This window comes from Ochotona curzoniae, unplaced genomic scaffold (genome assembly GCF_017591425.1).
Source record: "Ochotona curzoniae isolate NIBS_2020 unplaced genomic scaffold, NIBS_Ocur_1.0 contig_3819, whole genome shotgun sequence".
In the NCBI taxonomy this organism is placed as follows: Eukaryota; Metazoa; Chordata; class Mammalia; order Lagomorpha; family Ochotonidae; genus Ochotona; species Ochotona curzoniae.
In genome coordinates this window covers 25736821-25752607 of record NW_024466004.1, presented here as the reverse complement: position 1 = coordinate 25752607, position 15787 = coordinate 25736821, and the positions used below count along the sequence as shown (strand labels likewise).

Sequence of the window (15787 nt, the reverse complement as noted above, 5' to 3'; positions counted from 1 at the left end):
CAATAAGCATGTTTTCTCTTTGCTCCCGAAAAACATGCTGTCTACATCTTCTAAGAGTATTTGCTGTGTAAACATCCTTAAAAAGATAGAAAGATAGCACGGGAAAAAGCGGTGGGGGGAGGTGGGTTGTTGGCTCATTTAGTGCCAGACTTAGAAAATGTGCAGAAATTGAAAACTGAAGGAGGAATTGCATCCCTGTGGTCAAGTTCTAGATGCTATACAGAAAGTAAGGTAGCTTAGGAGGATAGATGGTAATGGATGCTGTTACTGCTTCTAAGGTCAAGAGACAGCACCTGTAACGTTTGAAATGAGCCCTGAATGGAGTGAAAGCAATGCATGATAGAGACAGTAAGTGCAAAGATTCTGAAAGGGGCATATGTATGTTGTATTCCGATTGCCTAAAGATGCAAAGTCATTGTGGCTGGCGCTCAGTTAATGAGGACAGCTATGGCAGAAGTTCAGGTAAGAGGTGGTGAGATGCCATTTCATGTGGAGTGCTAGAGATCATAGTTAGGCTTTTGAATTTTACTCTTTGATTAAAATATAGTTTGAATTGAAAAATAAGAGGTTCTGACAAACAGTTTAGCAGTATAACTCTCGATTCCACATTAAGCACTACAGATGTGGAAAGTGAGCAGAAAAAATGAGTGAAGTTCTTAAAAATGTTTGAAATATGACTTTCTGTTGGAAATAAATGTATTATAAATATGCATATTTTAAACTAATATGTAATATTAGAAAAAAGAAATTGTCTTAAATAATCAAATCATCTGTGATACTTATTGTACTTTTCATTGTACATTGTTTCAGGCAGCCTTCAAAGAGCTCTGCTTTTCTAGAATATGGAAGATTGTGCTAGAGAGCATTGGTGATAAAGCTGGAGGACCTCATGGTGGGACTGAAGTAGCTGGGTCCAGGATTGAAGTGGGAGTTGTTGAACAGCATAGGGAAGCACCTCTTCAGTTAAAGCCAAAGGAGAGTTTTCAGTGTAAAAATGCAAAATCAGAGTACCTGGAAGTTAAATTATGTGTATTCTTTAAGCAGCATAAGCAGTGAATTTGTATAGTCAAGGGTGAGGCTTAAGTGTGGTTCTCAAGTTAAGGGTTCCCTTGTCTATTTTGCCATCTAAGTTTCCTTGTTTTTATTTCATTTCATTTTTTGTTTTACATGATTTTTACATAGTTCCTCATGGTAGGAAGGAACAAGGATTAGGGAGAAGTGGATGTGATCATTGTTTCCAAGGTTTCTATTTCTTCTTCCGATTTCTGGGAGGAGGGGGGATGTAGGAGGGATAGGCCATACCCAGCCTCCCAACCATCCCAGTATCTGAGGATAGGGAAGGACCACCTGATTTCAACCCAGGATCACAATGGCACATGATGTGATAGTTTTGAAATGCTGTCGATCTCGCAATCTATGGATGAGGAATCCCTTCCAATGTCCATTGGTTGACACAGTTGACGTTAGAGTCTCCATTCACCCAGATATTTGCTGTCATTATTGACTGGGATCATTGTCCATATGTTCTGTTCCATTCTCTCCATGGTACCAGATGTCTTCTGCAAGCCCCAATGAGCAACCATGTCTTCCATGTGCACCATGGTCTGCTATCCAGCACCCCTTCTCTACATTGAAGAGGACCAGTCCTCCTAGGTGTGCTCATGGACCTTAACCAGGTGACCTGGGCCAAAGTGGATCCTCTACCCCTGGAACTTACAGAACCTGTGACCACCTAGCAGGCAGCCCATGGCCCTGGGCCATACAACTAGGGGCTTGCCAGATCCCCCACTTCAGAGGCTCATGGACCCAGCACCCACCATGCAGATTGGCTTGGTGACCTGGACCACGAGACCCAGGCCTCTCTGGGCTCCGTACCCCTAGGGCTCATGGATCCCGCACCTACAGCACGGGAGGACCCAAGGACCTGGGCCGGGAGACCCAGGCCCTACTGGACCCCACCCCCACACCTCAGGCTCACGGACCTGACACCTACTACATAGGTAGGCCCTAGGACCTGGGACAGGAGATGCAAGGCCAAGCTGGACCCCCAACCCCTGAGGCTCATGAGTTCAGCACCTACCATGCAGGTGAGCCAAAGGCCCTGGACTATGCAAACTGGGACCCACTAGACCTCCACCCCCAGGGCTCATGGACTCGGAACCCACCACACAGGCGGGCTCAGTGACCTAGACCAAGCGACACGGGCCTCTCCGGGTCCCCCACCCCTGGGGTTCACCAGTCTAGCCCCCACCACACAGGCAGATCAGTGACCTGGGCCAGGATACCCAGGGCCTGCTGGACCTTCACCCCTGGGGCTCTCAGATCTGGCTCCCACCACTTAGGCAGGCTCATTGACCTGAACCAGGAGACTCAGGCTCCTCTAGACCCCCACCCTAGGACTCAAGGATCCAGTGCCCACCATGCAAGTGGGCCCAAGGCCATAGGCCATGCAATTCAGGACCTGCTACACCCCTCACCCCTGGGGTTCATGGATATGACACTCACTACGTAGTTTGGCCCTAGGATCCGGGCTAGGAGACCCAGGCCCCTCTGGATCCCCTACCCTCTGGGCTCATGGAACCAACACCCACCATATAGGTGGGCCCTAGAATCTGGGCCAGGAGACCCAAGGCCCTCTGGACCCACTACCCCTAGGGCTCATGGACCTGACACACACCACCACAGTACAGATGTGGCTCATCTTTCCTCAGCATCTACCAGTGCGTATATCAGCCTAGTTCTGTCCGACCTGCTCTCAGTTCCAGTTTGTGCTGGTTGGTGCTGCAGCCTAGGCGTTCCCAGTCAGCCCCTAGTCCTCACGTAAGTGTGAACTGGCTGGTGATGAGGTCCAATTTGTCCCCTTCTGCACTCCATCCTGGTTCTTGGATTTTCCAGGAGTTTCCTTGTTTTTAAAGATGGAATAATAATTCAGTAATTGGGTTGTGAGGAGTTAGGAAATTCACGCATATTAGAATATATTGGTGCTTAGTAAATAGTCACTGAAGAAGCTGAATATTACATTTAATATGATTCAAACAAAAGTTTGAATTTTTTTTTCTTGCCCAGTGAAAGTAAGGCAGATGATGAAGCAATGCTGATCAGTGAGAGTGTAAATTCTTCAAAGATGGGAATGTTGAAGAGGCTTTCATAATGAGAGGTGGCTAGCTGGAGTGGTGGTGGGAGTGCATAAGGGTTTGTGGATGGACAAGTAAGTATTACTTACAAACTGCTGAAAGTGTTCAAAGCTCGGTCCTAGCATGGATCAGTCATGTTAGTACTTACTGTGGGTGGGGAGAGGAAGAGTAGTTCAGAGGAGTTCCTGGTGGAATGGGTTACCAGCATGGAAGCACAGCTCAGCTGTAGTCAGAAGTGTGAGTCTTCTTGTGAAATTAACATTCTAATCCCAACTCTCTTGTTTTTTTTTTTTTTTAAAAGGAAACAGTAATACTTAAGGTATAATAAGCTTGAGAATCAGTTCCTTATAGATTGTTGGTCTTTTTGTAAATAGGCAAGCAATAGTACTAATTATATTTGTTTACGCTTTTGATACTAAGTTTTTCCCTAGCTTAAAAATTGACGTTTTCATTTGGTAAAAGATTACAAAATTTATAGTACAGATCAGAAGAAGAAAAGCTTTCCTTTTAACTAAAATTCTCAAAGATGAAAATTGATAGCATTTTGACTCTTAATGGAAGTAGTTATTAAACTGTCACAAAATTTTTAACTTTTTTTGTATTGTGACTAGAGTTTTTTATTTCATATACCACTGAAATATAAATTTATCAAGATATTTAGTTTTTACTTTAGAAACTAGTTGATTATTTAAATTTTTCTAAGATTCTGAACACTGTACAATGTCTTAAAAATAGTCAAGTAACTGAGCATTTAGTTTTAGGAAAAGTATGATGTCACACATCATCTTAGCTTGTCTATTATGTTAAGGTAAAATTGTAAAAATCTAATGCTACCTAAATTTTTGAAAATGAAACTAATATTTTAATGTAGATATTTTATAGTGCCACCAAGTGGGGAAATGTTGAATAAATGGTGTCTCTAGCAAAATGTAGCATAATGACCAATGAAGGACCTTATAGAAGTAGTGACTGCTCACAGTATTATATACCAATATCATTGAAGTTTTAAATGTGCCCTCCAAGTTTATGATTTAAATATTCCTATTATGTTAATATGTGTGTAGTTACTATATAGTGTAAACTAATAAACATAATCATAGTGAAATAGAAACATTTAATGTTTCCTTCTTGTATTCATGAAGTTATGTTGCTCTCATGTTAATGTCAAAGACTCAGTGGAATAAGCATCAGATACTTATTTCTGATTGTTTTGGAGGTTGGGAAGGTCAAGTTCAATGTACCAGAAGAGTGAGTGTCTGATGAGGGCCACTTCTCACTACATTCTCCCATGGTAGAGACCGAGCAGGAAGCAGGTTCATTTGTGTCTCTTGACTGAAGAGTTTTACCTCCACATACCATCACACCAAAGAGTAAGCCTCAGCTATGTATTTTGGGGGATACTTCCATTCCTTGGCACTCTGTGAACTACAGCAGAAGTTGCAATAATATATGGAGATTTTTAAAAAGCAGCCTTTTAAGAAGCAGTGTTGTTCAGTTTTCCATGTGATAGTATATTTAATTAAGTTCACTGACTGTAATGTATACTATGATTTTGTTTACTGCTATTAAATCCTTGACAGGATTTTCTTATTATTTATACTTTTAAAATATTTAATGAGAGACTCTTCTTAGACTTATATAGAAATCTAAAATGTCCTAGTAGCTTTGTGCATGCCCAACATAGAAAACAGGAGTGAAAAAAAATTGGAAAGATAGTCTTAAAAATTCCTAGTTGGGATATGAGAACACTGAATCACTTTTTCTATTAGTTATTGATGTTCATGCTTTTGTACACTATATTAGATTTTATACTCTGAAGAGCTTTTGATGACTCAGCTCTTCCTAACAGCTCTGCCCTTATCTTTGGAAATTTCTTTGAAGCTGCTAACATGCATTCTGCAAGTGTAAGTAGTTTGGTGGTGTTTTTTGTCTTGCTGTGTAAAAGGCAACTTTGGCACATTGATAGGTATAAAAGTTCAAAATAGCTTCAACATTGGCTATAGCCTTTTCTTAATGTCATAAATCGCTTGACTCACTGTTCTAGTAAATAGTTGCTTTACTGTTTGGGCTACTTTATTCTTTTCCTTCTCATATATTAACTTTGTTTTAATGTCACATCATAATATTATAAGTGACATAGTTATATTAACTGAAGTTATTCTAAATACAAAGTAATTTATCTTGACCAAATTTGTGACTGTACAGATAGTAATAGCTATATCATACTTGTGCCCAGCCACTGTAATAACATGCCTTCATTTCAAGAAATATGTGTATATATGTCTCTAAACCAATTTGTATTTACACGGAAAGTTTTGAGTACTTGATAAATGAATAGTCTTATTGTGATATCCTTGAATATCAGATTTCACAGACATGCAGAAGAAAGCGCTTTTCAGTGTACATGTAGTGCTTAAAGTTGATTTTTGATACTGGTTCAAGCCTTACAAGTGGAGCCTGTTCTAGATAAAGCAGAAGCTATAGAGAAAAGGTGCTATTTTATACTGAGAAATGCAAGTAGATACTATACATATTTTTACTAGTTTGTATTGTTTTTAATCACTTTAGTTTTAAATCAGAGTCAGTGATTTGTTCCATGAAGTTCAAATAAATGAAATTGGAGACACTTCTGATTTACCTAGAAGCACTGTAAAATTGTATGAAATCTTTTTACCCTTGTTGATTTTCCTGAAATTCACTAGAGGGCAGTAGTAAGCAATAGAAATATTTTGTTTATGAAAAAGATTTGCTTGAAAGAAATTAGAGGTTAGATTTAAAAATTATTATTTAAGACTTCAAAAGTTGCAAAATCTATAATTTTTCATATAATGTTTATGTAAAGATGTTATATGTCAATTGTTTGATAATCATTGAATCAGAAATATGAGAACCCGGTAAACAAAAGATGATTGACTTCTCTAATTTATGTTTCAGACAATTAAAAATTGAAAGAAGAAAGATCTTGTGTTCTGGTCCCTTATTACCCAAATTACCAACACCATATTTTTATTGTCTAAAATATTTTACATTAAATCATGCATGTTTAGAAATTTAGTTCAGCTGTTCTAATAAATGCATCAGTTTTATGTTAAGGAAATAACTGGATGTGAATTAAGGACCCCCTCTTCTTAAAAGATTTTTTGGTCAAATAGTACCTTTCAGACAAATTATTGTATTCATTCAGTGTTTATTCCTGAAGTAACAGGAGGAAGGAAAAGAATTGAGACCTAGTCCTTACATAACAGTTAACTGTGATGCTGCTGATCAGAACAACGTGGCTCAGAAACATGATCAGCCAAGTTTCGCAGACGTAGGGATAAAATGAATGTGTAGAGCAATAATGTTAATGTACATTGTTATATGTTATAATTGAGTTATAAGCAAGACACATTTACAAGTCAGGGAAGGTCTCAGATATAGTGTAATTAACTGAAACCTGAAGGATAGTGAAATTTGCTAATGAAGTATGGTAAGAAAGTAGATGTTTTAGATGAGGATATTGAAGTAGTAAAGCCTGAAGTAGCATAAAAATAGGAAGCTTTGAGAACTGTGAACAGTTCCAAGACATGAAATAGAGTTAACAAATTGATGGGATCAGGTCATGAGTAAGTTTCCATTCAGGATTACATTAATTAGCAGCTACTCACAAGGCCAATTATTATAACTTTCTTTGAAAAAATAGCAAAGCAACTTTTTAAGAAAACATCTTGTGAAATTCTGGTTTATACATGTGCATGAGAACAATGACATAAACCGACTTTGCAATCAGAATGAGATATATATGAAAGATGGAGATGTAGATAGTAAAATTCTGCTTAGGAGAATTTAGATGATCTTTTGTTTGACATTAGACCCATGTTACTTTTGATATGGCCAAAATATTCCTTGGGAAATAGAATTGAGTATTTTAGTCAGTCTATTAAGGGATCCAAATTCATTTAGCACAGATTAACAGGAATCTAGATTAAAAGTCAGTATTGCTGCAAATATAGCTTAGTCAAGTTTTTTTTTTTAATACTGTGTCAAACCAATGGTTAAGAATATACTACTAGTGTAGCTTTAATGACCTGGAATTATATTAAAATTTATTGTATATCGGTGAATTGGCCATCTTCTCATCTTGGATATTGGTTTTACTCCTGACTTATATTCACATTAAACTGGAATCTTTTTGCTTTCCAACTGTTGAACTCTTTATTTGATGGAGAATGGAGCCCTTAATCATAATGTAAATTATAAATATGTTATCTCAAAAATTAAAAAGAAGGAGGGACGGGAGGAAGAAAGGAAAGGGAAGAGAAAGGAGACTAATTCTATCTTTAGAGTTGTATATATGAAGTGTTATTGAATCTGTTAAAAAAACGAAAAAAAAAATTTTTTTAGTGCCTAGTTTCAAGAAGCAAGGAGAACATACTTAGGAAATCATGAGGGCAGTAGCTTCTATTTTAATAATAGCTGAAATGTGAGAGTTTTATGGCACAGTTGCTTGAGCTTTTACTTGGAATTCCCGTATCCCATATTGATGTGCCTAGTTCAGGTACATAACTTTTTGTCCAGCTCTGCGACTGGCAGGGAGTGAATGCTGGCCCAGGTACTTGGCTTCTGTCTCCCATGTGGGTTACCTAAATTATATTCCTGGCTCCTGGTTTTAGTCTTGTTCTATTGCTGGCTACTGTAATATTTTGGAGAGTGAATCGATAGATTAGTGGATCTCTCTCTCTCTCTGTCTCTCTCTGCCTCTCTCTGCTGCCCCCAACACCTCTTTAACCATTTCTTTCAGATAAGTAACTAAAGCTTAAAATCAGTCAATCAAATTCAGGGTTTGGAAAAATATTACTACATTGGTTTTGAGTTGTAGAAAATGACATGTTATTGTTAAAATAATATGTGAATGTGAGAAATTGGTAAATAATCATTAAGCAGTGTTTATTACAGTTATAAATTCTTATATTACTTTGTTCTTAATAATTCTTAAAATAAGAGTGAGGAACATTTTTATGCCAAAAAAAGTTTGGATATGTATAACATCCATGCTTCACATAAATCAGCTTAAACAGTAATCTGGTATATATTTATTGAATTTCAAGTCCTGCCTGCAGTTGCCGGGGCAGGACCAGGCCAAAAGGTTTCATGGGCCTCGTATGACCTGCGTTTCCGACATTACCCGCCCTTTGTTTAGTGGGTTTTGAAATAACCAGAATAAATATGTCAAAATGATATTAGCAGGAGGGGAATGCCTAAAAGGGAAAACAAAGGAATAAGGGACTACTTTAGTTCTCTTGGGCTTTATTATTTTTAACATTTTGAGAATATAGAATTTAATATTAAAATATAAAATTTAAATCCAATTATTTCATTTTTCTTATATTAACAGAAAATTGCTCTCTTCTGTTGTAATTTCTTTCTCCATTAGTCTTTTTTGAATGAGCGAAATCCTGGGAGTCACATCTCAATAATTTGGAATTAATAATTTATAAAATGCAATACTTTGAATATTTCTGTTGTAGCAAATATACAAATTTACCTATTTGGTATGAGCTAATTCATTATACATCATATCTGGGATTTTGTTTATTCATGTTCATTGTTCATAGTCTTTCATTAAGAAGGCATACAACTTATTGTGCAGAACTTCTGCTTTGCTGTTTCAATTGTAGTTGAATCAGTATTCAATCTAAGTCTAAAGGATACTTGGTGAAGGCTATTAAAGTCATTAACATTGACACTAAAGATACCTAAAGACATCCTGAGAGTTGAGAATAGATAGTGGAGAATCGTTTTTTGGCCTTTTGACTAAGATCAAGTGTGAGAAGATGAGAGAAGGCATGTAGGATAGCCCAGAATATTTGGTGGTTTGGAATTAAACTTGAAAGGGTAATGTATTATTTCTGCCCATATTTGTTGTCCTGGATTCAATCTCAAAGCCCTGTGTACTGACAGGAGAGGCTGGATAAAGGAGTTTATTATGTGCTTGAAAGAAAAGTGAAAGACATTTAATCCTTGTATACCCAAGAGGTGATAATTACCAGTGTTTGTTTTAAGGATTTCAGGTTAATAATGATATTGAATAATGGGTTACAAAGCAAATGCTATTAAATGTTATTAATAATTGTAATAAAAAGTATCATTTGGGACTTGGAAGATAGAATTTATGGAGTTGAGTTGTGTATACAATAAAATGGTTATTCTTGATACTAATTATATTTAAACATACTTGTGAGAAAGTATTTGAAATACCAAAAAGGATGGTTATAAATATTTTGAACTTTTAAATAAGTTGTATACACAGAAGAAAGGCATATTTATCAAACATGTGTGAATATATTAAAAGTATAAAAATACTACAGTTTTACTAACATTACTCTGTACATATTTGAAGAAAGTTGTTCTTTTCCACTGAAACCAATTTTATAAATTGCTTTGTAAATTTATAGTTTCTGTAGATGATTTTTTTTAAAGATTTATTTTTTATTGGAAAGTCAGATATACAGAGAGGAGGAGAGACAGAGAGGAAGATCTTCCGTCCCATGACTCACTCCCCAAGTGAGCACAACGGCCGATGCTATGCCGATCCAAAGCCAGGATCCAGGAACTTCTTCCGGGTATCCCACACAGGTGCAAGGTCCCAAAGCCTTGGGCTGTCCTTGACTGCTTTCCCAGGCCACAAGCAGGGAGCTGGATGGGAAGTGGAGCTGCCAGGATTAGAACCAGAGCCCATATGGGATCCCAGCAAGTTCAAGGCGAGGACTTTAGCCAGGCCACGCCGCTGGGCCCTGTAGATGATTTTTAAAAGCAGGGTTTATTTATTATGTTATTTGAAATGCAGAGTTACCCAGAGAAAGGGAGGTGGATATTCCCTGGATCGATTCATTGCCTAAATTGCCACATTGACTAGATGGGCCAAGTTGAACTCTGGAGCCTAGAACTCCTTCCATCTCTCCCATGTGGGTGGCAGGAACCTGAGCTCTCAGGCAGTCGTCCTCTGCCATGAAGGCACATTAGTGAGGAGCTAAATCAGAACTAGAGAAGCCTGGATGTGAACTGGCGCTCAGCTGGAGTGCACACACCACACATGATGACTTAGCTCATTGTGCCAGTCCTCACCCTAGAGATTGTTTTTACTAATTCACATTATCCTATTCCTTGATTAGCCTAAGGCTGTAATTTATTATTTTAAAGGTTATTTGTATTTGCATTACATTTGAAACTTTCCTGTTAAAAAGTGTTATAAATGTAACACTGTATAAGTATAAATAAACAGAATTATTAGTATAATCATTCTTCACTGTAGTATAATACTTGACAGTGAGTATATTCCTGAAGCATCACCCACTTTTAAGTTATTTTGGAAGATCTATTTTATTTTTATTTGAAAGGCAGTTTTACACACAAATGCAACGTTGAATATGTGGTTTACCCACATACACTAGGAAGAGGGGTGAGGGGGTAAATGGGAACTCTTTGTGTTACTACTACATTTATTTTGTAAATTTAAAGCTATTCTGAAGCAGACTAAAAAAGAGAGAGAGAGATCTTCTATCCACTGTTGGACTCCCAAATGGTTGCAAGGGTGAGTTGAGCTGACCTAAAGCTAGGTGTTTCTTCTGGGTCTACCATGTTGATTCAGGGACCCAAGGATTTGAGCCTTACTGCCTTGTTTTCCCAAGCCATAGCAGGGAACCTGGAAAGTGGCATAGGCAGAACACAAATTGGCACCCATATGGTTTGTAGTTTCTTCAAGCGGAGGTTTAGCATATAAGCCTTTGCAGTATACTTTAAAGTTATTACTTGAAATATGTTTTAGCTTGAAAACTTTGTATAATGTGGTTAAAATAAATTTACTTAAACATAAAATTTCTTTCTGTTAGGCCTATGGCATGTCAGCACTACCTTTAAATCTGATAAAAGGCACTAGAAGTGCTGCATATGAACGATTAGAAAACACCGAAGACATCGAAGAAGTGGAGCAACACATTCAAACGATTAAATCAAAAGTGAGTGATGTTCTGTTATGGGGAACCATATAATTTGTCTTTGAACTGCTTTTTGATGTGACTTAGCCATTGATAAGCACATACTTTTTTTTAATTGTTTGTACTTTTTTCATAGAGGTCTTTCACATCTTTGGTTAAGTTTATTCCAAGGTATTTAAGGTTCTTTTCTAGGACTGTTCTTACAAATATTTTGTTTGCCATAGATTTTTTTTTTGTGTAGTCCAAGGTCATCAATTTATGTTTATTTATTTTGTATTTTGCTACCTTGTCAAACTTTTTGCTGCATCTTTATAGTTTTTTTTTTTCAAATTTTAAATTACTATTTCTATGATAACATTCTTGTATGCATTCAGGTACCTTCTTCGCTCTCTAATCCCCTCCTGTGTCCCCTCCTGCCATTTTCCCTCCATTTGTCACAGTGCTAATAATACCTTAATAATAGTTACAAGCGTAATTTTCTGCTGTTTAAATGTATCATATTATACTAGGTATAGAAAATGGTAGAAAATTTGGTATCATACTGTAAAGGTGTGAATATCTCATTGGGAGTCCTACTTTTATTCAGGAATAGAGACATGTACAACAAAGTATCTTTACTTCCTTCTGTGCTTGTCTCCATTTTGCATTTAATCTATGAGAATATATGGATGTATTTGGTTACCTATATTTATTTATTTTGTACTTTGTATGATAGCTGTATTATATCAGAGAGAACATATGATAATGTCCTTTGGGGACTGGCTTATTTCGTTAAGCATAGTCATCTCTACTTGGGGCCATTTTAATTCAGGTGGTAGGATTTCATTCTTTTTATGCCTGCATAATATTCTATGGAATAAGTTTACGTCACTTTCTTTATCCATTCCTCTTTTGACAGGCATCTGGGTTGTTTCCCTGTCTCTGCTCTTGTGGAGTGTGTGGCTGTAAAAATAGGGGTGCAGGTCATTTTCTCATAATGCAGATTTCATTTTGTTTGGATGTGTTCTTAGGAGTAATAGTTGAGTCATATGATAGATCAATTTTCAGTAGTCTGGGCCTTCTGTGTACTAATTTCTATAGGGGTTGCAGTAGTCTGCATTCCTACCAGCAGTGGAGCAGGGTGTCTTTCCCCTAAATCTGCAACAGCGTTTTTGAGGCTGATTTTTGTTCAGTTGTACTTACTGTCACAATGCAGTTGTAGAGTATTTTCAGGTTGTAAATTTGCCTAAGGCGTGTCCAATCCTGAAAATGTATTTTGCTTGATTGCCAAATCTCATGACTTTAATCATTAAAAATTTGAATTTTGTACCATTATTTGCAGAGCAAAGATGGCCGGCCTCTTTCAGCAAGGGATAAACGCGCTCTAAAACAATTTGAAGAAAGGTTACGAACACTCAGGAAAAGAGAAAGGCACTTAGAATTCATTGAAAACAGTTGGTGGACGAAGTTTTGTGGTGCTCTTCGTCCCCTGAAGGTAAATACAGTTTTTAAAACTATATTGACACTTTTCTTCCAAGTTTATGTAGTATCTGTCCAGGGGTTGAGTTCTCCTTTGGGGCATTAAAGCATTGCACTCAGAGATCCAACTGGACGTAATGGGATTTGGCTCATCTTGGAAGAGGCTGTCTGCCCTCCTTGAATTCTTGACACTAATACCTAAACTGTAAGTACTTTAACAAAAGACAGTATAATATGACTCAAATTGAAAAGAACTAAAACTTCTGGCATAGTCTTGCAAATTATTCCCATTCTGTATTTGGGAACACATCAAAAACACTCATGTTTTGGATATAGTTGTGTACAAGTGGTAATTCAGACAGTTCTGTAAATAACTTTATTTGATGTTAAGATTGGCAAGGCGAGGGTAGAAAGTAGGTTTTGGCTAAATTGTAAAGAATTGTTTCAGAGAGGGCCTTCAAACACAGGTCAGGCTGAACTCTACTATTTTTTCTACTTTTATTTTCAGAAAGGTAATGCACTAATTGGTTATCCTAAAAGATTTCTTTTTCAAAAGAGTTGTTTTAAAAATATACTATAGGGCCCAGCACAGTGGCCCAGTGGCTAAATCTTCACCTTGCACACACTGGGATCCCACATGGACAACCGTTTGTGTCCCAGCTGCTCCACTTCCTATCTGGCTCCTTGCTTGTGGCCTGGAAAAGCAGTAGAGAATATCCCAAAGACTTGGGACCTGGAAGAAGCTCCTGGCTTCTTGCTTTGGACCAGCTCAGTGCCAACAATTGTGGCCACTTAAAGAGTGGATCACTGGGCAGAAGGTATTTCTCACTGCATCTGCTTTTCTCTGTAAACTTACCTTTCCAATCAAAATAAATAAATCTTTAAAATGTACATATAAATATGTATATACTATAATTATTTTATCATTATATATGTTATCAATATTTTTTACAATTAGAATAATTTTTTTAAAGACTTGTTCTAGTCTTTTATTTACAAGGTGATTTGTCTTCATGGTACCAAAGGTGTGATGAATCATTTTAGCACTTTAATCCTAAGTTCTATATAGCTTTTATAAGTATTCATAACCTTGTTTGTAACTCTTGTTTTAAGCACACTGTGTCCCTTTTACTGAACATGTTTAGGAGGATTTTAAAATCAACTTAAGTATTCATATTAATTTTGCCCAACATAGGTAGGTAGATACATAGAACATCTATATTCTCCACAAAACATACCTTCTATGTGTCCTCCTCCCTTGAGCTCAGACCCCACATGGTCCCTGATGTACTCTTTCTCATTGCAGTTGAGTTTTACAAGTTCTAGAATTTCATGGACTCAGAGAATACAATCTTTGTCTGGCATCTTTAACACTGCAGACCATTTCTGAGATTTCTCAGCATTTCTTCCCTCTTCCCCCCAAACCTCGCCAAACCTCTCCCTAAACCTTGTGTTGTATTCCATTTTCCTACTGAGTGCTGTTATCATGTACATCTGTATCAGAATTGGTGAACTTGCTTGTTAGTGGACATTTGTGGCTTTTCTGATTTCAGTCTATAATGAGCAATGCTGATTGGAAAGTTTGTATAGAAATTTTGTGTAGCTGGTGTTCTTTCACTACTTTCTCCTGAGTAAATGCCTAGGGGATAGAATTTCTTGACCCAGTGTTCATTTGTTTAACTTCGTAAGAAATTGCCAGTGTTTCCAAAATGGCTGTGTCATTTTGCATGCATGCTATAATATGAGACTTAAAATTACTACACATGCTTATAAACGCTTAATACACTATTTCCTGAGAGTTATTCTAATGGTTGTATAGTAATAGCTGATGACTTGGGTTTCCATTTTCCTAATGACTAATTATATTGGGTATTTTGGGGCTATTTATTGACTAATTTCATGTCTTCTGTAAAATATGTTAGAATCTTTCAACCTTTTTTTGAATTAGATTTTTCTATTATTGGGTTTCTGTAATTTTTACTGTATTAAACATATGCATGAGTATAATTTTCTTCTTTATTGCATGTTTTATTTATGTATTTTAAAATTTTAACTGCCATTCAAACATTTTTAAAAATTTTTAATGAAATTCAGTTTATTTCTATTTGCTGTATAATGTTGTATCTCTGGGTTTGGTTATGTGTCCTAAGATAATGGACATCATCTGTTAAGTTTTCTTCTAGAAGCTTTGTAGTTTTTATTGTTATCTTTAGGCTTGTAGGCCATTTTAAGCCAATTTTGTGGTATGGTATGTCTTACAGATTATAGTTATGCAGATATACAGGTGGCCAGTTGCTTGAGCACCATTTGTTGACAACGTTTTCCTTCTGCCTTGGATTTCCTTGATAGTTTTGTGAAATCGATTGACTATATGTTGGTACTCTCTTCAGTTCCACTGCTTTATGTGTCCTTATGCTAATACTTTTTTGAGTCATGAAATAAGGTAATATATAACCTTCAATTTATTTTCCTTTTCAAAATTGTTTTAGGTAGCCTAGATTCTTTGCATTTCTATATAAATGTTAGAATCAACTTACATTTCCACCAAACACCCACGAGATGTCTTTAGGGATTACTGCATACCTACGGCTTTGTTTTAGGAGACTTAATTTCTTAATAATTTTGAATTGAAGAAGAGATCTTCTAATTTACTTATATCTAATGAAGTATCTCTCAGAAGTGTTTGAAAATTGCTTTTTTTCCTTAATTGAGATGTTAAACTCATTTATTATTCATTGTTTCATCATTTCTGTGTGTGACTGCAGTTGACCTGATTCAGAAATAAGAGGTTACATGTTTGTTTAGTACATACCAAACACTAGTTATTTACCTAATATTTGGTAGAGTCGTCTTATAGATTTGTAGGTTTTAAATACAGTGTTAAATTTCACCATGTCTATCCTTCTTGTGTTTATGTAGAAAGTTACATATAAATATATGTTCATAATTATATCACATGTATTTTTTTCAGTAATTTTTGTGGCAAGATACATACACTATAACATTTATTATTTTAACTGTTTTTACAGTGTACTAAGTACGTTGAATATCATGTACCCATCAGCACTATTGTAGCTTTTTTGTCTTCCCAGAAATATTGTACTTGTTAAAAAAAATTCCACCATTCCCTGGTACCTCTATTCTACTTTTTGTCTCCTGGAATTTGCCTGTTTTGGGTACCCAGAGCTAACAACATTGCAAATATATAAGCGCAAAATTATC

At 36.5% G+C, this 15787-nt stretch overlaps 1 protein-coding gene across 1 annotated transcript in view; it reads left to right on the top strand.

The window, feature by feature from the left end:
* The window catches only part of LMBRD1 (LMBR1 domain containing 1), a 103303-nt gene that overhangs the window by 46496 nt on the left and 41020 nt on the right, over nt 1–15787 (top strand). Inside the window, exons 8-9 of the mRNA XM_040983606.1 lie at nt 11003–11128; nt 12429–12581. Of these exons, the coding sequence (XP_040839540.1) occupies nt 11003–11128; nt 12429–12581 (279 nt within the window). The remainder of the gene's footprint in view (nt 1–11002; nt 11129–12428; nt 12582–15787) is intronic.